At 40.8% G+C, this 26215-nt stretch overlaps 3 protein-coding genes and 1 long non-coding RNA gene across 10 annotated transcripts in view; 1 reads left to right on the forward strand and 3 right to left on the reverse strand.

The window, feature by feature from the left end:
• Positions 1-451: 451 nt before the first annotated feature.
• Positions 452-5010, reverse strand: LOC139435704 (uncharacterized). Its single transcript, XR_011644915.1, has 2 exons — positions 2200-5010; positions 452-1741 (listed from the first exon to the last, which is right to left on the reverse strand). It is a non-coding gene; the product is annotated as an uncharacterized lncRNA (long non-coding RNA).
• A 4322-nt stretch (positions 5011-9332) lies between these two features.
• Positions 9333-11187, reverse strand: ostc (oligosaccharyltransferase complex subunit). Its single transcript, XM_034106031.2, has 4 exons — positions 10959-11187; positions 10251-10344; positions 9947-10144; positions 9333-9831 (listed from the first exon to the last, which is right to left on the reverse strand). The coding sequence occupies exons 1-4, from the start codon at positions 11095-11097 to the stop codon at positions 9813-9815; spliced, it is 450 nt and encodes a 149-aa protein (XP_033961922.1). The 5' UTR covers positions 11098-11187; the 3' UTR covers positions 9333-9812.
• Positions 11188-12349: 1162 nt separating this feature from the next.
• rpl34 (ribosomal protein L34) lies at positions 12350-14444 on the reverse strand. Its single transcript, XM_034106107.2, has 5 exons — positions 14408-14444; positions 13901-13972; positions 13700-13799; positions 12584-12687; positions 12350-12481 (listed from the first exon to the last, which is right to left on the reverse strand). The coding sequence occupies exons 2-5, from the start codon at positions 13963-13965 to the stop codon at positions 12397-12399; spliced, it is 354 nt and encodes a 117-aa protein (XP_033961998.1). The 5' UTR covers positions 13966-13972; positions 14408-14444; the 3' UTR covers positions 12350-12396.
• Positions 14445-22741: 8297 nt separating this feature from the next.
• The window catches only part of LOC117463365 (sodium/potassium/calcium exchanger 2-like), a 45795-nt gene continuing 42321 nt past the window's right edge, over positions 22742-26215 (forward strand). For 3 of the 7 annotated variants that reach the window (XM_034105570.2, XM_034105574.2, XM_034105571.2), the window contains exons 1-2: positions 22742-22861; positions 23909-24950. In XM_034105570.2, coding sequence (XP_033961461.1) covers positions 24060-24950 — 891 coding nt within the window. In that variant the 5' untranslated portion in view covers positions 22742-22861; positions 23909-24059. Of the gene's footprint in view, positions 22862-23905; positions 24951-26215 lie in introns of all 7 variants that reach the window. The other 4 variants (XM_071206581.1, XM_071206583.1, XM_071206584.1 and 1 more) reach the window with 2 other exon arrangements.

The raw sequence follows: 26215 nt of genomic DNA on the forward strand, positions 1-26215 counted from the left end.
CATAACCTCTGCTTTCCAGGAGGGTGGGCTTTAATAAACTAGCTCAACTGAGCAGTCAGCATCATTATCGCCCCTCCCCCACCCCCCACACTCTGTCCAAGCAAACACACATGGACGTTGTTTGACAAGTCTGCAATAATTGACCAATGTCCCTGAGTTCCTCTAACAGACCGGAGAACAATTCCCAAAAGTGTCTTACTTAGAAGTTGGAGAAGAGAGGCCCTCAGGGTGCCCAGAGACAAATAAATGAGATGAATCATTGAGACTTAAATTGACTTTGTTGGAGTCTACCGGACCAGGTCCGTCCTCCGCGCAGATCGTTTGGATATGGCCAGAGCGGGGTCGCCGTCCGGATCTGCCGATGACCTTTCTTAGTTCTGAGGGGAAAGGAATTGTGTCCTAGACACTATTCTCTGTTAGCTGTACAAAAACTAGACTTTGCACTCCAATGAATTGTTTCTACAAATAAGCACTTTATTACACAGTTCAACAAAGATATATCAATCCGTACTATACCACAAAGCGCTTTGGACTCCTTCTTGAGTTCCCACCGTGACAGGCTCGTCAGTGTGAGGTCCCAGTTGAAGTGAGTGCCGAATTCTGAATATATCTTTTTCTTTATAGTGTTTGCTGTGAAGTCCCCACCTTTGGTGCTCTCTGTGCTGCAGTCTGCCTTTTCTGCCCAGCAACACACAGTTTTAGCCAAGGTCAGGCCAGGGCCATACTCCCTTTTTCTAATTACCTGTTTTAACTGGTTTTCTCACAAGACAGTTGCGTCTGGTGAGGATCAGGGCCCCACATCTCGTCCTTGAAGATAACAGGATGTAGCCGGCCAGCAGTAAACTTTAACAGCAGTAAACTTTAACACGTTATTTTTCCACTCAGACAGCTCAATGTTTCCTATAACAGGATTTACTATATCTTATTCACAGTTACTTTTTCCTTATCTTTATCCTTCAATCCCCCTTTTGCCCCATTCTAATGATTGGGGCAACAAAACAACGCTATTGTTTATGTACATTTATGTCAGCTGTTTTAGGCTTCTGTCTCTCTTTCCCACATTCTGCCATACGGTGGTACTGATGGTGCTGTCGGGAAAGTGTCCATTGCTGCTGCTTCTTCTTCGCCTTCCTCAATGTCTGGGTTGTTTTCTAAGGATAGCAAGGCGAGTTGTTGGCCCAGGGGAGTAGAAGGTGCTATGGCGGTACTAATTATTTTGTCCACCATTGAGCGGATACATGGGATGCAGCAGCACCCGCACAAGGTCAAAATTGCTGCAAACACGGCCATTGATATCTTGTGTAGTTTCATTTTGTGGGGAATTTGGATTATTACTTTGGTCAATGATTTGCCTCCCCCTTTCACCCACTATGATAATGATTATTCCAACAATGATGAAAAAACAAAGTGTTAAGGCCAAGCAATAGAGGTGTTGGTTAGGTCCTGAGTTCTTCTTCATCTTCGTTTTTCTTGTAAAAGTTCTTTGGTGTATCAGTGTAGGTGAGTGTCTCTTGTGTGGTGTGTGTATGTGATGCGTGTGGTGTACCGCCTACTTTGGGGGAGCGGTCCCTTGTTGTGCCTCCTCGCCGGCTGTTATCTCCTGGGCTGCCGTTGGTTCTCCTGTTGTCTCCTCCTCCTCGGAAGTTGAGTCGATGTCCACACTTGGGGGTTGGGGGCTTCGGTTGTTTGCCTGATGTTCAGTTGGCCTAGGTCCTGGATGGTGTCAGCGAGGGTCAAGCATCTGTATTTATTTTTAAATGAAATCCCTGAGATCCCATTAAAAATCTAAATATGATTTGAACTGCTAATGTTTCTGGTAAAGAAACACACTAATCTTATGGATTCAAAAACAACCAAAATCACAATACTAACAAAGTGAACGGCTTCCTGGTGATACTGCTTCTACCCGTCAGTTCTTAGATATTATCCCGCTGAAAAAATGAATACAGAATTCCAACAAACTGTCCTCAAATGTCTTTCTATTATGTATTTAGATTAAATGTATATCCCCATAATGACCTCAACAATAAAGTCTATGGCTTTTACTTCTTTACCAGGCTAGTTACATGATGTTGTCCAAATTACATTGTGTCTCATTACATTACTATGTTTTAACTTTAACTGTAAATATGTTCTTTCTACATTTCAAACCTTAGTTACTTTAATACCTGTTGACACATTAGTTGACACATTACTCACAGGTCAGCTTCTTAAGTCCATCTCTCTGGCAGCCCCTTGGCCACTGATTCTCTATCTGTGTTACCTGCTATAACTCAATCAATATTAGAGACATTCATCAAACAGTGTGTTATCCCCAGATATGGAGCAGGTCAATTCTAAAACTGTCAATCAATGATCAGATTGAACAATGGAGTTGGGGCAGCAGGTTCCTTTCAGTCCCTAAATGAAAAATGTACATTGTAAAGTTTACACTCCCCCTTTTTTACACATTATCTCATGTGTAAACAAAAACCTGTATGGGAAGAAAACCTTCAGGTCATAATGGATTATAAGACAATACCAAACATTTTCCCAAATGTACATCCATCATTTCCCACAGTAAACACTCCAGTAAGTGTTTCTCTCCATCTTTCAGTCCTAAAAGAAACAGAACCTTCAAATGTCATAGTTTGAGTTTCACATTCTTCAAACCGCCACCTCCTGTGGGAGTGAAACATCAAGTAGGTTAGAAACGGTTTCCCCTTTTGTGCAATGTTAGGAAACCTCTCATTTCACACATTATTATCACACAGAAATAATGTGTTAGTCCAAAACATGCTTGATTAGTCATCGTTTTAAATCATGCAGTTGCACTGATCAGATGCAAACATACACTCACTCACACCGTCAGGTTGTAAAGTCAGGTTTTGGTCAGGTACACCTCAGAGTCAGTCATTGACAGTGCCTTCCCAAGTTACCCTGTCTGTCAGGGTCAAAGGTCAGTTGGTCTCAGTCTTTTTGGCCATGTGTCGTGCCCTGCAGAGACTCCGATGTTCCAGCACAGGCCAGCATCCTCCGTCTATAGAAATCTGTATATATGGAGCGCCATCATTTATTAATTCACAATTACAACTATAATGTTCAAGATATCTCTGTTCTCCCAAATTCCCTGAAAAGTGTTAGCCAAAAAATGTCACTTCCTTATTGTACTACTACTGCAGTTCATTTACACCTAATCAATATCAACACGTCTAATAGATGTAATTCAGAAACGTGTGTACATCACTATTATCTTGTGTCAAAACATTATCAGGATCTGTGAAACTCTTCTATGTATTCCATAACTCATTCTATTAATTTATCTTCAATTCTGGTGCACTTAAAGAACAATGTTACCCTCTTTAACAGTGCGTGGAACCCTGGGTGTCCTGAACATGTAACAATCACTCCTTCCTTTATCAAGGACCTAAAAACAGAAGTAATTTCATCAATGGTTTGTAGCTGAACTTAGGAATCATCCCTCATGGTAGGTATGTTTTTACTTTTTAACATCTCTAAATGTCAGTTAATTACCAACTAAATGAATGTCCATTAGGAGGTGGTGCCGCTAGTCCTCTAAACTCATAATCGGGTGCTGTGCGCTTCCTGTGAAGCTGCAAGTAAGATTTTAAAACCCACTGCAGGGTGGGTCGAGTGACCCCTCCTCCCTATTGGTCGTCAATAATATGCACCCTTCTAATGGGTGATTGAAGGCCCCACATTATTTCCCATTTCAGCCTCAGCCCTCTTTACTCTAAAATTACTTTTTAAATAGGAATATGTAGAAATGGAACAAATATTCAATCTTCAGAAAAGTTCTTAACCAATGTCTATCTGGTGAACAGCCAACATATTTTAAAATGTCAGATGTATAAAAATAAGCCTAAATACTCCCTTACCCTCAAAGTCCAAATCTAGACACAAGGTGAACAGTTTTGGTAACGGACAATTTAATCTAAAAACAAAACAAAATTGGACTTGTGTCCTTGTTATTTGTTCTTCAAAATACATTAGCAAATACCCTGCGAAGTATTCGCAACCTAACTAACCCTCCCTAGGATATGAAATCCATTAATCCCTTTACTCATAGTTAGTTTATATGTCTAAATTATTATGTGTGACCTAATAATCAGATGTCTTGTTTGTCAACCAAGAATATTAAACTTTAATCTTTTCAGCATTCCAGACCATCATTTAAACAATCAGCCTCCCCTCTCAAACACTAATGTTATTGTTGTACACCACCCTCTGGAAAACTCTTGCACAGTTATGCTGTCAAATCATCGCATATTTTCCTCAGAGTCTGAACCGCCTGAGACCAGCCTGTCTCAAGATCTTGTCACATTGTGAACAGTCAGTAATGCGTTGTCCTCTGCAGCTGTAGCCAATAGGATCAATGAAACTCTTGCACTGGGATGTCCTGAGGGGGAAGGCACCTCTGGATCAATGTGCTACAGTCAGCAGACACACTTGTCCTCCGCACAGCAGGAATCCCCCAAAACTGCTGTTTCTCTTCCCACCACTGTTGCCTTGACAACGAGGTACACGCAAAATGTCAAACCCTCCTCAGATGCGTTCTTTGCACAGTTCTTCTGTTTCTGTAGTGAGCAACTCTCCGGCTGGAGCTCTCAGCCTTTTCAAGAGAAGGGGGGCTTCTTTCAACAACTAATCAACAAACTATTGGTATACCAAAACATTTACCAACATAAAACAAGGTCTTTACGAATCAACAATGACAACCAACAGACAGAACAATCAACAAACAGCAAACATTGTACACAGATATATTAGCTACTGATACGGCGACCAGTTTTACACCTTACTATTGGCTACTCGTTTGACAAGTTTGACACCTTACTGTTGGCTACTTGTTTTGACAAGTTTGACACCTTACTGTTGGCTACTTGTTTTGACAAGTTTGACACCTTACTGTTGGCTACTTGTTTGACAAGTTTGACACCTTACTGTTGGCTACTTGTTTTGACAAGTTTGACACCTTACTGTTGGCTACTTGTTTTGACAAGTTTGACACCTTACTGTTGGCTACTTGTTTTGACAAGTTTGACACCTTACTGTTGGCTACTTGTTTTGACAAGTTTGACACCTTACTGTTGGCTACTTGTTTTGACAAGTTTGACACCTTACTGTTGGCTACTTGTTTTGACAAGTTTGACACCTTACTGTTGGCTACTTGTTTGACAAGTTTGACACCTTACTGTTGGCTACTTGTTTTGACAAGTTTGACACCTTACTGTTGGCTACTTGTTTTGACAAGTTTGACACCTTACTGTTGGCTACTTGTTTTGACAAGTTTGACACCTTACTGTTGGCTACTTGTTTGACAAGTTTGACACCTTACTGTTGGCTACTTGTTTTGACAAGTTTGACACCTTACTGTTGGCTACTTGTTTGACAAGTTTGACACCTTACTGTTGGCTACTTGTTTTGACAAGTTTGACACCTTACTGTTGGCTACTTGTTTTGACAAGTTTGACACCTTACAGTTGGCTACTTGTTTTGACAAGTTTGACACCTTACTGTTGGCTACTTGTTTTGACAAGTTTGACACCTTACTGTTGGCTACTTGTTTGACAAGTTTGACACCTTACTGTTGGCTACTCGTTTGACAAGTTTGACACCTTACTGTTGGCTACTTGTTTTGACAAGTTTGACACCTTACTGTTGGCTACTTGTTTTGACAAGTTTGACACCTTACTGTTGGCTACTTGTTTGACAAGTTTGACACCTTACTGTTGGCTACTTGTTTTGACAAGTTTGACACCTTACTGTTGGCTACTTGTTTTGACAAGTTTGACACCTTACTGTTGGCTACTTGTTTGACAAGTTTGACACCTTCCCGTTGGACCGCGGCGGATCCTCATAAATTACGGGTTCCACCCGCTTCTCATCACAGATTTGTTTATACCCTTGTTGATCTATTCAGTGCACACAATTTTATTTACGTTTTATCTTTACTTTTTAGCTGAGACAATTATTTCTGCCATTTTCACACAATCCTAAAATGTAGTGGTATTTCAAACACATCTATTTGTTGTAACAGGCAGATGCTTACCTTGATTCTAAATGACCTGGGTTTTTGATTGTGTGAGATGGTTTCTTGTAAAAGCCGTAAACTCAATGTTTTTTGGTGTCCTCTCAGAAGGTCATCGGTGTCCGGACTTCCCGCTCTAGACCATCACGTCACGGGGTCACCAAGCTGTTGGAGTCTACCGGACCAGGTCCGTCCTCCGCGCAGATCGTTTGGATATGGCCAGAGCGGGGTCGCCGTCCGGATCTGCCGATGACCTTTCTTAGTTCTGAGGGGAAAGGAATTGTGTCCTAGACACTATTCTCTGTTAGCTGTACAAAAACTAGACTTTGCACTCCAATGAATTGTTTCTACAAATAAGCACTTTATTACACAGTTCAACAAAGATATATCAATCCGTACTATACCACAAAGCGCTTTGGACTCCTTCTTGAGTTCCCACCGTGACAGGCTCGTCAGTGTGAGGTCCCAGTTGAAGTGAGTGCCGAATTCTGAATATATCTTTTTCTTTATAGTGTTTGCTGTGAAGCCCCCACCTTTGGTGCTCTCTGTGCTGCAGTCTGCCTTTTCTGCCCAGCAACACACAGTTTTAGCCAAGGTCAGGCCAGGGCCATACTCCCTTTTTCTAATTACCTGTTTTAACTGGTTTTCTCACAAGACAGTTGCGTCTGGTGAGGATCAGGGCCCCACATCTCGTCCTTGAAGATAACAGGATGTAGCCGGCCAGCAGTAAACTTTAACAGCAGTAAACTTTAACACGTTATTTTTCCACTCAGACAGCTCAATGTTTCCTATAACAGGATTTACTATATCTTATTCACAGTTACTTTTTCCTTATCTTTATCCTTCAACTTAAGGCAATGTTTTCGTGAATTGCAGCTTGACTAGACAAAATAAATGATTTGAGGCACGATTTGAACCTGGAAGTAAAAGACTTGAGGCATGATACCTTGAAAGTCAGTGTTAATTGTACGTTTTCAGTTCAAATATGAACAAATGACTGGGTACTGGCCTGAGACTGGCCTGAGACTTGACAAATTTTTCCGAGGTGGGAGAAGTACACGTTTATAAATATTGATGCATTAAAGTGTTCTCAAAGCTGGTCAAGGTGCAGCTAGTTTTAATGACTTTGTAAACGGCAGGGTTGCTTGTGAATTTACTCCAGGTGGAACTAAAGTCTGATTTAAGTGTTGATTATATAACTAAAGGGATTACATACAAGTAGTGGAGTAAAAGTACACAATTTACCTCTGAATTGTAGTACAAGGTAGGCTTAGTAGTATAAAATAGAAATACTCAAGTACAAGTATATCAAATGTGTACTTAAGTACAGTACTTGAGATAATATACTTAGTTACTTCCCACCTCTGCTAATTGTTTGTTGACAAATATATATGACTGTTCTTTGACTTAAGATTTCTGGGCTCTCTAGAGGTGTAGAGTTGTCAGACAGGTGACCCACTCACACACACTGTGTACTGCAGAGGAAGTAACCAAGCACAAGTGTCAAGCCAAAGCCAAAAAGACCCAAAATATTTAGTTGTATTTATAATTGTGTGTCTCTGAGTTTGACTTTTTATCACTAAAGGTTTGTACTTAAATTAGAAAAGATAAAATGAAAAAAATTCAAGAGCGCAAAGCAACAATTATGTAATATGCGGTAATTGAGTTCACTAAGAGCAGAATGAACTGCTCTGATGTCTGTCAGTGCAGCACTTGAAGACTGCATTCCTGATCATTGTGCTATAGTTCCTGCTTTATAATTACCTGTAAATATTGTGTTTACCTATTTTATTTGACTTCCTGATTGCATATGGCATTGTTTTACCTTGTTTTTGCATATATTGTATCTGTGTAGCATTCAATGTAAAGTATTTGGTAAACCACAGCCGTGAACTGCATTTCCCATGTGCACACGCTCCATTCAATTTCATGAGAAGCTCCGGGTTTTCTTTTGGTCAAACATCTGGTTTAATGAGGCTCTAGTGACCACAATATTTTCTTTACTTTTCAAATTCTTAAATTAGTCTTAAATGAAGCCCAGAAACAGAGAAAGCTAACATTTAATGGAACTGGAAAAGACAGGAATAATGAACATAAGTTATATTATTTGATGTGCACAGAGCTGTAAAATAAGATGAATTGTATTTCACAATGCAGAAGGTCAACCCTCCCTCTTTGAAAGGACAGGTTTAGGAGGTGCTACAAGTCAACAGATGGTGCTTTCGCAGACTCAGCATATTGCGCTGTGTGAAATGGGGTGTACTGCGGAGCCAAATAGTAACAGCTCTGCAGAACGTGACGTAGGCAGAGGTGGAATAAAGCATCTAGATGCCTACTGCAATACAAGTACTACAAATACCATACTACAAGTCCTACATTCAAAATCTTAGTATAATCAGTCGAATGTACTTAAAGTAAAAGTATTTATTGTTTTTGCAGTAAAATGCTCCCCGTCAGTGTTCAACTAATATATGTGATGTCTCCCGCTAAATAATACTGATGTGTAGGATGCATTTCACTTCTGTACATTCTGTACAACTCCTTTTACATATTTTTGATAAATGTAATCTGTAGCAATGTATCATAATGTATAAGATCATATGTTTGTAGCTTTTTGGCTGTCCTGGGAGAGCCACGTATCTCTAAGACAACCACATTTAGTTTTTCTCAGAAAAACAGCCTTTTTGGTGACATTTTGCATTTCCCAGCTGATACAAGAGGCTTTGTATACATAGTTTATCAAGTTATGAAGGACATCTGGAGATAATTGGTGTTCAATAGACAGAAATGGTCATCTGAACAGTAACTAAGTATAAAGTAGAATTAAATGGAAATACAATAGTACTGGTATCAGCAACTGCATTTCTTTTACTCCTTGTTCAGGCATTCTGTTAAACCCTTCAATCCTTTTCACTCAAGATGGATAATCATGTCAAAAGGCTCATAATGTGAGGTCTGTAGATCTGTGACGCCACCTACTGGAGGACAAACTACAATGCTTGTGTGGCTCAAATCTTAATAGAGGATATGCTATTTCCTGTCTTATATATTGACCTTTTCTCAGTGTAGCTCTTGATACGAACACGTTTAATGTTTCTATTTTAGTAAATGTACCTTACTCTTATAGCTGTTCTATTAGATAAAGATAAGATGTACTTTATATATTTATATTAATTCATTTTTGGATTTGTGTTAAGCAATCTCTTATTTAGGGCAATAGCTGGCACATGTCTTGCCTGGCCTTCAGGGTGAGTACAGTTCTATCTTTTGTGTTTGTGAGTGTGTAAGTGACAGCCTCAAGGAGCTCTGAAAAGATGTTTTATTTCACACCCTTGTACAAAAAAATGCAACTGTTACAAGTTCAAGGCTTTTTCCACGTGTTCTTTACAAAACGAAAAACGTAATCATTCAGACTTCCCTCTAATTTCCAGAGCAGTGGCTCCATGCCAACAGCGTTCAGTAACTTTCTCCTCTCCAGTGGCAAACACAAACGTTCCCTGGCACTTGTAGCTTCTTTTAGGAAGAAGTTTGAATACATGACAACATTTTTCTTAATAATGTGACTTTAACATGGAAGGTCCTGCATTAGATTTTTGGTGGAGAAAAGGAGAGGAACGGAAATCTCTAAACAGCAATGAGACGGAGCCAGTGCAGACAGGTCAGTGCTTTCAGTCCTTAATGGTTGTTGGTTATATCAAATGTTGCATTTATCCATAATTGCAGTTGAGCCCCCGTGCATTTGATGTCTTCTGTCCATCCAAATCAAGGTCTCTTCTTGTCTTTAGCCCATGAGGTATCCTCTGAAAAGACAACATTTTAAATGGTTAAGACACTTTCACACAAATCAGAGTAGTAGTCTTGCAGGCTTCTTAGACACAGATCTTTATTTTTCATGAGACACAAGGTTAGACTTACGGCAGCTTCATGCGCATGAACACCCTGGCCATGAAGAAGCTGAGCAGAACGCTGACAAACCCGATGAAGAGCAACAGGAAGCGGTTGAGTTTGGGAATGTTTGGTGCGTTGGAGCGGTCCAGGATTATAAAGCCCAGGCCCCCCATCGTGAAGAGGAAACTGGAAGCCAGTCCTTCCATGATGTACTGGCCATTTACTCTGAAAAACAAATGTGCTTACATTAGCTATGCATTCATCAATTTGATCCTCTGGCTCCTTGCTTTGGCTGCAGCTTGTTGAGATGCTCAAAAGGTTTTTGACATACCTGTATGCCAAGAAAGCCACTGGCCTCTGGTGTCCATGCTCATCAGTCATTGAACCCACACTCGGTGGCTCTACAATGACATCGTAGATGATGCCTATAATGTGGGAGGGAGCGGAAAATCAATCAGAACAATAAATAACTGAACATTATTAAATCTAGGTGTTAAAACTCAAACTGGTCATGTTAAAGCACAGAAATTAATACATTTTGGATATAAATACATGGGTGGAAATGTAAAGGTAAAGTTTAACTTTACCATGAATAAATACCTTTAACAATAAGAACATCAAAAAGTGTAGAAATAAATGGGAAAATGAAATAAATAGGGGAATTAATACAAAAGTCAATGATGACGAGGTAAACAAACAAACCAATTGACTGAATGTCTAAATTGTTGTGCATTTAATGGCATTGTTATTTACTTTGCCATTTATGTCGGCAAATGCTGTAATATGATGTATACTTCCACTATTGGCCTATTGCAGGATAATAACATCCCTCTGCTAGCTTAGCTGCCAAGTTAGCCTCTCATCCATTATGTTATCTGTGTTGACGCTAAAAGGCTCATTTACACAAGCAACCAGGGCCCAATATGTCTGTCATTATTTCTACCGAACATGAATGAGTTGTAATTGTTCAGTAATGCTGAAACAATGCAGATTTAAAGCTAGCATGCTAGCATTAGGTTAGCTTAGCAGATCGGTTTACCTCCAGTGATGAGAAAGTAGGACACGATAACGGCCGCATACACTGTCATTGCAGACGGCATGTGCAGCCACGACGGTTTCTTCAGTTTAACATTTGGGCACTCCAGCACGGAAAACGGCATACTGTATAAACTCTCCATTTCAGAGAAGAAGCTGTTGCATTAACTAAAACTATCACTGCTGCTGGCCGAGGTCCGTCCGCTCTGCGCAGACACTATGTTGACGTGTCCCGGAAGTAATTTTTTCTTCCACCACATCATTACTACAGAGCGTTTAGATAAAACATATTTTATTTGGCGATTTAGTGTGAAATGCAATAGTGTTTTCATAACAATTATAATAACCTTGTGTTAAATTGCAGTAAATTGTTTAATTTTGACCCACAAAACAAAGGTTCTGAGTGACGCACATTTAAAGAGACAGTAACGTTAATGTAATGTTCGGATATGTTGTACTACTCAAACGTCACGATTAAATATGCGTGTCCATCCCTATGGTCCATCCGTATTGTTTGTTGGATTTGCTCGTGGATTCATCTTCTTATTATAGACATGCATTTCCAAACATTTGGACTACCTATGTATTGTCATACTGATATTCTGTACAAACTGTGAAGACCACTGAGACAAATGTAACATTTGTAATATTGGGCTATATTAATAAACATTGATTGATTAGTTGGCTGTTCAATCATTTTAAGTCGAATGTATTATAATTGTTGTGATCAATTCAAAAGTGGGACAACTTCATCCCCAAATTATAATAGGGCTGTTGAATAATCCAGACCATTGCATTGGAAATTCTTATGTAATGCTTCCCAATAAATATATAACTGCTAATATGGTTAAGAGTGTCCTTTAAAATTAGTCATTCATATATTTCCAAAACCATGTAGAAATGTAAAAATGTGCTACTGCGACGAACACTCAAAGTTCTGTTTTCAAGTAAACACATTCTGGCAACCCCTTCAAATAATTTGCCTACATTATAAAAAAGTTGGGAAACTGGATATATATATATATATATATCTTAGTTTATCCCTCTTGCCACAAGTAACATTTCTGTACTCATGAGCACCTATCCCAAATCTAATCAATTTGTCTTTCCAAAATCCCACTTTATATGTAATTCCTTTGCAGCTTTATAGGCTATATTGAAACATTAAGTTAAGTAGGCATTGTTGACTATTTTGTCGCCAGTCATAAACAACCCTCGATAAAACTGATTCTAGACCATATTGTTTTTGGCTGAATGTGAAACTTATTGTAAAATGTCTCCAAATCATAGGTTTAGCATGGGTTCAACATACCTGCAATGAACCCCAATGTATCAAATACCAAGCTTTAACTTTTCAATTAAGTACACCAAGACATTGCAAATCACAGAAGAACGTTGTATTTGTTGGTCATTTTTTTATTGTGGCAGTACAAATACACATTTTACTTAGATTTCTGGCTCTGTGCCTGTGCCTTGAGCACCTTGACAACGATCTTCTGCTCCTCAATCAGGAAAGCACGCTTGATCCTGAGAAGAGTAAAAAGACAAATTAGACATTTCAAAATGTTTTTAATTAAGAAATATCTTGACTTTTCAAAGCAAACACTAGCATTAGTATTCTTCTCTTACCTGTCACGCACACACTTGGCGCACATGGAGCCTCCGTAGGCCCTGCTGACGTGCTTCTTGGTCTTGGACAGCCTCATCAGAACCTGAGGTCTAACAGCCCGGACCTAAAACAGAGAGAACCACAATGAGACCAAAGCAATGTCTAGGACGAGGGTATGAATTATCTACAAACATGTTCACAACTTCATTCAAAATGTAGACTTGAAAACCACCAATTCTGATTTAAAAATCCTAGATTACCCCCAGTGCTTTACTAATTAAGAAAAACATGATGCTTATTTTGTGCTCTTTTGCTTACAGGTGTTGAATATTACACAACAACTTCGGATTTGGGGATGGACCTTAATTTCCTATCCTTCACAACAACAACAAAAAAAACTGTATTCAAGCACAAAAAGATATCATCCAACTGAGGTATGAGAGCCATCTCACAATCAAGGGAACTAATCAGGTCTCCACCAATTTGAAGTGTTTGTTTGTGGGACCCCTCTTAATGCCATTAAGAATGTTTTTAGGGGTTCAAGTGCGTTATGTATAAACGTGCGTTGCTGTATTTATAAAAATCCTCCATCACTTACAAAATGAACCATCAGTTTTCATTAGACAATAATTGTTCAACTGGACCTCAAAGTGCCACATCTGAATATATACAATTTCTATATTGTTTGCCAGTAATGCTGCGACACCTGCCGTTGTATTACCACTTTTTAAGTCACAAAAAAGCAGTTCACTTGATTCAAAGTTGATTGTTTTCATGCAGATGCATTACTCCTGAATTTCATTTTTAGGATGCAACTAAAGACAAGAGAAGCATTGGGCAAAATCGCTTCTTTGGCAGCTTGTATCTGTAATGCAGTTTAGGTTTCAAAAGTGGTTGCCATATACTTACATGGACACACCACATTAACATCTGTACTTAGCATGTTTACCAAATAGCAACCAATTGTGACCAATCACAATGAACTTCCCCACCCATCATAATAAGATATTGAGCTGCAATTGAGTATCAGACCAGTCCAATGAGAGCCCTGCAGACCACATATGCTCTTTAAAATCAGGAGATTTGGCGCCCACAGCCAGCAAATATACTTCAAAAAATACACCGAGTTCACTTACTCCACGCAGTCTTCCTGGGCAGATGCCACATGCCGACTTGGGGGCTTTGCCGACCTTCTTGGTGTACAGGTACACGATACGGTTTCCGGGCGTCCGGGACCTGCAAACAGCATGGGAGCAGTGATAAATAAAGTGCAGCTAGCTGATAGCATGCAAGCCATAACAGCATGCAAACAGTGTTGTGCTGGAAAGTTCACTTACAGTCTGGTTTTGTTGGAGGCGGTGTTGTAGGACAACCTACGACGGTAAGTCAGGCGCTGCACCATGTTGAAGCTAAAAACAGAAACAAAGTGTATTAGTTTAGAAAAGCACAATGCTAACATGCCAACTCTCCTAGTAGTACTGAAACTGTTCAATACGTTTGTGACAACGGTTTTCGTGGATTTAAGACTAGATAACAGTGTAATATACTTATTTAGTTTATTATTTTAGTGGTTAATTTAATCCGGTATGCAAACAAATGCTCAGGGTAGCTATTAGCTACAGCGAGCCCACATTCACTCGGTAGCGGCCTCAGAGACCAAGTAACGGCATCATCAAAATATCTCACAGAAACCACTTTTTCATATAATCGTCACATCATTAGATCCAAAGACTTGTTCTTATTATTATATTGACTACAAATCAACCACAATTGCTTTATAAATGTAGGATTAGAGTAGATTATAAAATAAAAATGTTCCAGAGAAAAGCAGGGGGACGCCATACCTGCTGTCGCCGATACCGGAAGAGGAAGGAGTGAGGCGAGGACTTCCAGTTTAAAGTTCCTCCATGCAGCTATTTCAAGTCTCCTGCATGTCATACTGCCCCCTGCTGGTGGCTCGTCTGTACTACACCAGCAAGCTACGCTAAGTATGAAACGTTATAGATTTTGTAATAACACACCTGTTAAATATGAACAACTGTTAATGGAATTCTGAATTACATTAGCAAGTAGCTTAATTTTAAAATGTAATATTCCCTTTGTTACAGCCCCCTCTTTACTATATACAATACATTGAATATTTTTTTAATAGAAACAATATGTATAATATTTAAAAATGTAATCAAATACAATTAAAGTCAATATAGTTTAAATAACATCCACTTTACATTTGAAGTTAGTGATTGAGCAAATCTTTTAAAACTTTAAACTCTGAACAATATTTCAGGGATTTTCAAAATATGCAACATTTATTATAAAACCATTTATAAGTGGGAGGAGTTTTCAAATGTTTGGAAAGAGAACTGTTAAATTATAGAAAAATGACACCATCCACCATCTACTCTTCCTGTGTCATAACCCACCAGGCGCGTTTCAAAACGTTGCGGAAGCGGAGCATCGTGTGTGCAGCCTCGCAGTTGTTGGATGAACGTTCCACTTCCTGCCTGCGCTGCGTCAAAAATAGGATTCATCCTATATTTTAGAAATTCCTTGCGGCGAGGAGCTTCTGGGACGCTTCGACCCGCGGCGCGGCGCAGCGGGTCTGGTGGAATAGCACCCATTGACTAGAGTGGCCGCGATCGCTAAAAACGCCGCAGCCGCAGCGCAGCCGCAGACGCAGCGCAGACGCAGCGCAGACGCAGCGCAGACGCAGCGCAGACGCAGCGCAGACGCAGCGCAGACGCTCCTGGTTGGATTAGGGGGTTAACCCACCAGGCGCGTTTCAAAACGTTGTGGAAGCGGAGCGTCGGGTGGAAACGGTAAATCGGTCCCTCAAACTTTACACGTAACCACGTTTTTTTTTACAAAGTTAAACAAACAAATGTATGTATAAACCCATGCTAATTATTTGGTATTTTATTCTTTTATACAATGATTATAGGAGCCCACTATGAATTATGAGTTATATAAAGAAAAGGGAGATTTTCTTTAACTAAACGGCGCCGCAGCTGCCCTAAGTAATAATAGATTATTCGTTGATGGTCAAAGGTTAGCAAATGCGTCAGATAGAGAAATAAAATATATTACGTTTTCGGTTCATCAAAGATTAAAACCCATTACTTTCTGTTTTAAATGTTCTACTCTTAAACATTTGCAAAAAATGAACACACATTTTCTTCAATATCTCAACTAATTAAGGCTATGTTTTTTTGACCAAGTCATCTATACAAGTGTCAGAATTGTTATAATTATAACTGATTTGTTTTTAAACTGTCCAATTGAATAGCCCTTTCATGAAGTCCTCTTTAAAATGTGTTTAACATATCTTTGCAAAGCAAGAAGTGGATACCGTGCACACTTGCAACCAATATCCAGGTATAAAAATCTGCGGCACACCGTCTCTCTAAAAAAAGGTTAAAAAGAAGGGAGAAAAGTTCAAAATGGCTCCCAGTCAAAGTGGTGCTGTGTCACAAACAGACATTTGCAAAGCTCAGCCTACAGATGGGGAGCGTGCCATTTTTTTGATGAAGCATTTGGCAAAGGTAAAGTTCAGTGACACCACACGGCTCCGTGCAGCGTGTTGGCACGTTTCAGATCAACTGTCTGCTTTTAAGCTCAAGATAGAACTCCATATGGATCTGGTGACAAGTTCATCATAGTGCTCTGTGTTTGTAGATTAATCACCTGGGACTGTACTACTAAATAATACTCTAATGCTTACAATACATATGTTATGCGTCTTGGGGAAAGTCAGGAGATATAATAAAATGTTTTATGGAAGATAAACCCCAGCACCCTACCTTCATACACAGACTTTTTAACCTCTTTTTGTGTCTCTTTGTGGTTTAATGGAGTGTCTTTGTATCAACTTCAAAGTCCTCCTCATTACTCACAAAGCCCTCAACAATTAGGCCCCCCCCTACCTCACAGACCTGCTGCACCACCACACCCCTTCCCGCTGCCTCCGCTCATCAGAAGCCAACCTCCTATCCATCCCCACCCGCACCAATCACCGGACCTGGGGGGACAGAGCCTTCTCCGTCGCTGCCCCCTCCCTCTGGAACTCACTCCCCCAACCCATCAGAGACTGCACTGACCTCACCACCTTCAAAACACTCACAAAAACTCACCTCTTCAATCTGGCTTTTAATGTGTGATTGTTTTTGTATTATTTGACTTTAACTTTAAAGGTGGGTATAGGTAAGTTTCAGAAACCGGCTCGAGATACACTTTTTGTTATATTCCATGGAATGCTCTTAACATCCCGATAGCAATGAATATCTGAAGTGCTTTGACAAAAAATCCATAAAAAAATGTCATCTGTAGAAGCCGTAATACTGTAAAAAGTACAACGAGCCGGACTATATATATTTATTTGTTGTTCCTTTATTTTATTTTATCTTCACTATATCTGTAAAGCGTCTTTGAGCACCTGTAAAAGCGCTAACAAATTAAATCTATTATTATTATTATTATTATTGTATTGTTTTGTGTCTCTTTATGGCCAGTTTGTCTTTTTAATAGTCATTTGTGACTCATTGTGGTACATTTTGAGTGTCATTTTGCATCTCTTTTGTTGATATTGTTGTTGTTGGTTGTTGTTTTTCCCATGATCATTGAGTCTGTTCTTAGTGTCTTTCGGTTTCTGTGCAGCTGTTTCGACCCTTGTGTAGCTGATGTTTTTGTTTTTTGTGTGCGCGTTTTGAGGCTCTTCCTGGTTGCTAAATGTCTCTTTGAGTGACATTTTTGCAGGTTGAGTCCGTGGGGGGGCCCTTCCTCTTTGGGCCCCTGGGCTTGTGCCATATTAGCATGTTTAATAATCCATCCATTAGTGTACTATATGAGAGAGGCACAGTTACCAAGTGTGTTATTTGGCATTTGGTGGAAACGTCTCCTATGTTGAGTTGAATGACAAAATGTTTTTTTGTGATTATGTTACAAGCATCAACACAAACAATCCTGCACAACTATTATTATTTGTAATTTAAAAACTCTGTATTACTGATAAGGAAGCTTGTTCTATTAAGGGACTGATTTGATGAAGTCCAGATGTGACGCCACCTGCGATCGTCCCGTTCTTCACCAGAATCCAGATCTTTTACTGATGGTGCCAAGGAGATTTGGGCTGACTCCAGGACACACAGGCAGCCAAATAATTAGTAACATCTGCAGGCAGTGGCTCTTAATCCTGTCAGATGTAACTATTCTTAAATAGGTCCCGATGGAATGTTTAACTTAGATCTTATATACCATACATTTATGATGGTTGGATCAATTTACTGTGAAGCTCACCCACATTTGAAGGAGTACCCTGACCCCCAAGGCCACCCCCATTTGACTGGGTCTATGGAACCATATCACCTTAAGTGCACTTGATTACGCAAGCCTCTCGACCCCCCCCCCAACATCTCCTTGGGCCTTCTGTGTAATCTGCTGAGATTTAAACCTGCTGCTCCTGTTTAATAAATCCACTGCGATTAAAATAGGATTACAGCTCCGCTTTCGCCTTCCTAATGACATCGGAGCATGACACATTTTGCAACTTTTTCCCCAGTTTTTTTCCCGAGCCCACTTGTTACTTGTCGTAACCAGACAGGCACCGATGATTTGGAACCCCCACCCCCCCTAAAAAAAACAGGAAAAAAACCTCATCCGTGCAGCAGGTCAGCCCATCTGTGTGGCTGTTGACATCCGGATTAAGCTTATAATGCAGCACACATCCTGTATCAATCCTTGACATCAGACTTTTAAATGACATGTGAAAAAAACGTAGTATTCAGCGTCAGGTTGTTGATTGCTGAAAATGTGAAACCTTTCATTAAATCGCAGATACCAAAGCAAATGAGACCCATTGCTTTTGGCCACATTTCATGAATGTAAACCAAATATGTAACACCGTCACAAGGCGACCCTGCACATGCTGTCTGTAGTGATGTGGAATTTGGGTCGGAGGGGGGCAGATCAATACTAATCTTTCGTCCTGATTGTCCTTCAGGGGCATTCTCCTGCAGTGGTTAAACGCTGTAAGGTCAAACATGGATTGGATTTTTTATGATAGCTAAGCTCATGACCCCAGCTAAGAAATCTACTTAAGATAATATATTCTACTTAATACACAATGAAGCTTAACAGTTAAATCTAAAATGCTCTTGTAGAGAGTTTGATTCTGTAGTTCCTGTAAAAGTCTCAGTGTGTACTGGTGATTTAAAAAAAGCACGCAAACAATTTGGTTTTTTATCATTCCAATTTAAGCGTCGTGGCAAACCTTTGATACTCAAATGTATCCTGGCAAAAAAATTACCTTCTCTCTACAACAGATTAAAGTAATCCGTCCTGAGAGTACTTTACCTGTAAGCAGGAGACGATACATATTAATGTTTCTGTTATTTAAATGTTGAGTTTTGGGACATTTTAGATTCATATACTTTCAGTATATTACAGTTTCAGGGGAAAAGTCTGAAATGTTGCTCGCAGGAAAACCCCTTCTTCACTTTGAGACCTGAAGTGCAGTTAACATTTTATAATATACGTTTTTAACAAAAGCAGTGCTGCATTTTGTTTGGCTGTCAGTCCATCCACAACTTTGGTCCAGACTGGACGCATAGCCGTGAAATTGTGTACAGTGAATGAATCCAAACGTATTTGGTGCATATTTGGGTATAGAGGGGCTGCTTGGACTTCCCTTTATGTCCATACGGACCACCAGTGAAAGTCGGGTCTCACTTTCACTCTGTAATCAGCTCCAGCACTCAGTGATCAGACCTGCCAGTGGATTATCAATTTGGTAATCTCTTTAGAGCTACTGATGAATATTCCCATCCTCCCCTGATTTCCTGCTAAGAATGGTCTCTTCCACTTTGAACAATCTTGCTTTTGTGCTACCACTCAGACCATTTGTCTACTGGAATACATTCACTGTTTTAAGAGCCTCGTTAATTCACCCAATGGTGGCTGTTTCCATTTTGTTTTGCTGACCGCTTTTTCCTAAGGGGCAGGTGGTCTGTCTGTCCAAGCCTCTTTGTACAGACTTGTGCTGCTGGTGGTGGTGGGGGGGGGGGGGGGGGGATTGCTAATATGAGGCTTTCAACACCTAATCCGGAGCAAGTCTCTTATAAAAGGTTTATCTTGGGACCCTCCAATTTCCCTGCTTTCTTCATGACCAAACTGCCCTTTATTTATTAACACAAATTACATGTAAAGCCTTGCTTCAGTCAATTGTCCATTCGTCTTTACCGGAAAAACGTGCTTGGCTATCATCATCCCCACTGCCCCTGCCCCATTGCTGACAAATCCATACAACTATGTGGGACACAAAGGCTCGGATTTAGCTGCCAGGCCAAAGCGAGGGTAGGCTGGGTGGGGGGGGGGGGGCAGGGCCAGCATGGACATTTCTGTTGTTTTTGTCACAGTACAGATTTCAGACAAATCAAAACAACTGCCACCATCCAAAACCCGTTCCTTTCCCCCCCCCAACCCCCACACCCCAACTCACATGACCTGTAACCAGTCATCACTTTTATGCTGGAAATGCAGCCAGATCAGGAGTGGGGTGGCGCGACGGTGCGCACAGGGGGGGCCCATTGTTGAAAAAGAGCTGACCGGGTCCTGGACAGGAGATCATTTGATAGGCAAAAATATTGACTTCTGAACAGCTGGGGTCACATGCTCTGATGATGATGATGATGATGATGATGATGATGATGATGATGATGATGATGATGATGATGATGATGATGATGATGATGATGATGATGATGATGAGTACTGAGATGCATGCTTTGTGAAGGTATCGTTTAACATAAATTAGCTTTGTGACACTTGTCTGGGGCCAGGTGTATCCACAAGTTCAACACATCTAAAAAATTAACCCTAACTCAGACTTGTGCAAATGTTTTAGTTTATTTTAAGATGAAACGGCTTCTTTGTCATATTGTTGTTTCCCTAAACTGTCAAATGTATGAAGATATTAGCTATATTAACTGAGTAGCTCTCCTTGTGATGAGTATATCCAATATCATGTCATCCAGCAAAGGAATGGCCCCTAAAAGGAATAATTAACCAACTCACCTTGTGCTACCTTGTATTATTGTTGTGCTAACTTGATTTGTTCAAGGATACAAGGAGAGTCTTTACACAAATAATATTTTTGGGGATGCATATTTCTGAAATTAAAGTTTGTTCAGTGACAAAACCCCTGCCTCACTGACCAGTCCTATCCCAGCCACATGATTGATGACCTTGCCTTAAATATTCATTCAACAATTTAACCCTCATTTTAATCTGCTTGACAGGACAGCCATCAGTGAGGACAACATGCCGATAGACCATAGACCAGATCATAAGCATGCCAAGAAGAAGCTAGGAAAATGGCGAGCCAACCCCTTGTGTCCCATAAATATCTAAATATTGCTTAAAGGAACTTCTTTTAATTCCGAAGTTAAGGCTATTAGCAAATTAGCTAATGTGGCTTGAACCCTCTGGACCAATATGAATCGAATTGGATAGTCGTCACAAAATATTGGACTATTGATAATCTGAGGTTACTCAAGTCAATTCTGTCGTCCTCTGTGTTTTCTGTTAGGTAACAAGAGGAAGCTCCAGTGAGGAGGAGAGGAGCAATCAATGAGGTCAGTAAATCATGATTTATTATACAGCAGGAGGGCATTTGTCCCACTGTAGAGAGATTGTGTGTCTCGGCCTGTCGACTAATGCTAAGTGGTTGCGTGGCTTTATTTGACATGGGGGGCCAACATGGCAGCCCCGGGGCTGTACTGTGATGGTTGTGTCACATGAAGGCTTTGATTGGTTGATATACCCAAACTGAAGATCAGAGGCACATCATGCATGACCTTTATTTCCCATTTGGTATTGGAACCAAAAATGTCCAAGAAATCAAGCAAGATATTAGTTATACTTCAACAATTTGGGAATTGCCAGAGTAAGAAGAGACAATCCAAACCTCTTTCATATGAAGCTTGAGCCATAGGCTAGCGTAGCATCGAAACTGAAAACTGTTGGACTGGCTCGGTCAAATCACAACCCAATCCAACTCCAAAATGGACTACATGTTATCTTGTTTGTTTATTTAGTTAGCACTGGGAATACAGAATATATATCAGGACCTATAAACTATCAGCAGATGACATTTTTATTAATATCTAGTCCTATTATTTGTTAAAATTAAGCTAAATGGCTTTCATTGATTTCGTTTTTTGTGTGGTGATTTCAGATTTGATTAGGTCACATTTTAAAAAGATCCATGTCCTGCATTTCTAATCTGTAAAAGAAACAGAAGAGCGTAAACAAAGTTTTCCAGGAAATCCCTGCATCTGCAAAAAAAGACCCCAACACAACCCACCGAAACCTAGAATGTGTACTTTTAATACTTATTTAATGAGGAAATAAATCAGTAATCTTTACAAAGGCTGGTGGATATTCAGACAGAGCCAAGCTAGCTCCTCTTCAAAAAATGAAGCTAAAAGATAACTGGCTTTTTAAAAACAATGTAAGCATATCGGAGCGTCCTCTTATGCAACTCATGGCATTTCGTTAAAAAGCAAATACCAAAAAAGAAAATGTATACCCTAATTGAGAAGATGAATAATTATTACATGGAAAAGAAAATCAATGATGCTGCACCTTAACGCTTCAGTGTGATCTCAGTGAAAGGGATGCGGCACGTAACCTTGAAATGACCTATAAGACGAACACATGAATGTGCTGAAGCAGGTCCACCTGTTCCGTCGTCACAGGCATAAAACAAAGAAATCAGTGGAAAGGCTGCCTTTGCTGTGTAACCACGGCAACTCCTCCCTCAAAATGCAACATCACCAAACCCCCCCTCTTCTAACGCGTGCAGCGAGCAGGGAGGATGCGCTGTCTGCCGCTTACCTGGATTTAGTTTAAAAAAAAATCAAGCGGTTCACGTGGTCAGCCCAGCCCAGCCCAATATTCTGCCACATTAGCAAGGTCTTTTTGAGCGGGGGGGGAGGGGGGGGGTCGTCTCATCCGACACAGGAGGGATGCTGCTGCTGTGAGGGAGAGTTGAGGGCAGTTGGAAAAGCGAGTTCTCTCTCTCTCTCTCTCTCTCTCTCTCTCTCTCTCTCTCTCTCTCTCTCTCTCTCTCTCTCTCTCTCTCTCTCTCTCTCTCTCTCTCTACCAAAGCTCCTCCTCTGCCGTAGGAGAGCACAAACCGGTCACATTTTTTTTGCTGAATGAGAGCAAGAGGGCACGGGAGAGGATTTCCTAATTTCTACCTGGTGCTGTGCCGTGCGGCTGTTTCCTCGCCTCTGTTCAAGGTAAGGCACGCCGCGCCATGCGCCTCGCCACGGGGACTGATGTTGGGCTGTTTGGGTCGCAGAGGATGATCCAGCGGGAAGGGCGAAGGCACAATTGAAGGGCAGACAGGCAGAATAGTTGTCAGTGTAGAACAGGCAGTGCAGGCTGCGCATCATTTACAAGTCAAACAGGAGGACAGGATGTGTGTGTTTCTGTGTGTTTCCTGAACAGCAGCGTCATAGCGTTTACCACTGACTGCAGGCAAGTGATGACAGTAAACCGTCGGCCTTCGTGGTGTTTTTCTCATGTGAAAGCAGCAGGTTTCCCGATTGTAAGTTGTCACATTTGAACAGTGGGATAGTTAAAGCAGCAGGATGATCTGCGCAGACGAGCTTCTCTGTCTGTTTGCTGCATCGTGCGTGTGGAATCTGATGAATTTGTAAATTGGCGTGTGAGGGAAACCACTGAAAACACTTAATGTTATGCAGCTTATGTAAGTGGCCATACAGTGACCACAAGGACAATGCAGCTTAAATTAGAGGTTAATGCTAAAATGTGTGTATGTTATGTTCATTTCAGAAAATAAATGTTCCATAATGTATGTGTTGTGTTAATTAGAGAGTTCCATTACAGATTGCTATGAGAGAATACAAAAACTATGGGATGATTTTTAAAACTCAAAATGTGCCTTTTTTATACCTGCATGTCATTTTAACTGGTAATTAACTATTTAATTTTTATTTCTGAGTATCTATGAAGCTTTTCTTTTGGCAGTGGTCAGGACAGTGATTTGTAACTGACAACAACAACAACAACAACAACAACAACAACAATCATTGGTTGATTTAGAAATCGTGTATATATAACTACTACCAACATTACTGTTGTTTTTTTAATTCATTTAAAGGTTAACAATAGATGACAATCAATCAGTTAATCACCCTTTGTTTAAAATCTTGAAATCTTTAAACTTTCTTTATTCAATAACCAAGCAGCCTTTTTTAATTTAGTTATATGTTGATGTTATCGATGTTAATTGTCTGCATTCTTTTGACATTGTCCAGCAGAGGCTAATATGAGGACATCATTTGGCAAACCAGACCCTGGAAAGCACCTGCAATCTTTTCCCCTTGTTTGAAACTGAAGACAACATCATGTGTTGTCCCCGGTAAAACCCACCCAGACATTCAGAGTGAGGACCCCACGCGCTGCTCAGACATGGTCTCAGATCAAGCCGGCATGCATTCACTAGAGAAAAGGCCGGCGTCGGATGCCGCCTGCAAGCGGCACGCCTACCGCTGTCTGAGGAAGAAGCTGAGGCCAGTGCGGATCGTAGGGTTCGTCCTCAGCCTGGTGGCCCTAAGTGCTGTCTCCTTCAGTGCCTTCACCTGGAACTCAAGGGGGGTCAGTGAGCCGGTGCTCCCCCAGGAGTCGGCCCCCCACAGGACTCTTCTTTCCACCCAACACCAGAGGGACGCCAATGTCTCAGCCGACATGCCACTAGCCATGAAATCTACAGCAGGGAACAACGAGAGCAGTGGGGATTACCCTCCAGACCTTTTCACCCTTCAGGAGAGGCGCCAAGGAGCGGTGGTCCTCCACATGTTCGGAATGATCTACATGTTCATCGCCTTAGCCATAGTGTGCGACGAGTTCTTCGTCCCTGCGCTGACCGTCATCACGGAGAAGCTGACCATTTCCGATGACGTAGCGGGCGCCACCTTCATGGCGGCTGGCGGCTCGGCCCCAGAGCTCTTCACCTCCATTATCGGGGTCTTCATCTCACACAGCAACGTGGGCATCGGGACCATTGTAGGCTCGGCCGTCTTCAACATCCTCTTTGTGATTGGGATGTGCGCCATCTTCTCCAAGGAGATCCTCAACCTGACATGGTGGCCCCTGTTCCGCGATGTCTCCTTCTACATCCTGGATCTGATAATGCTCATCATCTTCTTCCTGGATAACTTCATCTCCATTTGGGAAAGTATAGCGCTGCTGTCCGCCTACGCCGCCTACGTGATCTTCATGAAGTGCAACAGCACGGTGGAGAGATTTGTCAAGGGTTGCATGCACAAGAACCAAGTGGTAGAAGTAGAAGTACAGCCAAAGGTGAGTTGATTTCTTGATCCATAATGTTTTTCTCACACTTCCTTTCATCACCGTCTTCTCTGAAAATACTACTTTATTTGAAATGTCATTTAACAAAGTAATAAGTATTAGCATGTTCGCTAATAGAACTGATCTTCCGTAGATACTCATACTCACCCTTTCACACAAATGCGGCCAATTTATTGTGATCTTCTTTGTTGTTCTCATCAAGTTAGTGAGCTTTTTCAAATAAGACTTCTAACACACAGTACGCAACAAGCAATGTCAAACAGGTTACACAACATCGACTTATCACAAACATGTTCATTACTTCGGAATGAAAAGTCAGAAACTCAGCAGGTGTTATGTACGGTGTAATTTCCCCCACTAAATTGACCATTGTGCAGTAATGCAGTTTAATAGATTCTGCACAGGGCTGACTTACAGTTCTCCACCGTGGGATTAATAAAAGAAATGTGTAATTCTGGGTTAAGCTCTGCAAATTGTGTCCCGTTCTGACAAACAAATCCCTTGGAAAATCTCAGGCTATTTTTTCCCAACAAATGTACAGTAGATTTCCCACAATGATGCGGGTTTCACACAGTTGCTTGAACATGTAAACCACATGCAGCACATGGAGGTGAACCACATGGCTTCAGGACTGTCACGGTTGTCTTGTTGGTTCAGTGCGGAGGTTTTTCAGTGAAATATTTGACTTTTTGCTCAACAGCACAGACGGTGAATACTCGGTAGGCAAGAAGCGTACAAATCATTACCTCTCGTAACATTCGCCCCCTCAATGACACTTAAGGGCAACAGACACTGCAGTGCAATTTGATACCGGTGTAGAGATTATCCAGACGGATTTAGATTTCTTTGTGACATGAGATGGAAATGAAATTTTGCAAAAGTTGTATTGTAAAGCTTTAATTAAAATGGGATTTATTCTGAGTGCATAAAGGATATTTAAACAGCAGGTTTCACAATGTTGGAAGGGGGAGGGCTCTCGAAGAAGGCAACATCGACATTAGATTTGCAGTGTGTAAACAGAAATGCTAGAATTAAAGCAAGCATAACAGTAATTATTGTCTATAGCCTCGGTTCTGGCGAGTCATTTGATTTATGGCTCCTGTGCAGGAAGAGAGTGAGAACGGAGGTGCACAGGCAGAATGCCAGAAAAGACCCAGGTGACCTTGAGCTGCAATGGATTCTGGGTACTTAGGTGTGTGTGTGCATGTGTGTGTGAAAAGTACTTTAGATGGGGGAAAAAAATAGTGCGAGGCAGA

Source organism: Pseudochaenichthys georgianus, chromosome 18 (genome assembly GCF_902827115.2).
Source record: "Pseudochaenichthys georgianus chromosome 18, fPseGeo1.2, whole genome shotgun sequence".
NCBI lineage: Eukaryota > Metazoa > Chordata > Actinopteri > Perciformes > Channichthyidae > Pseudochaenichthys > Pseudochaenichthys georgianus.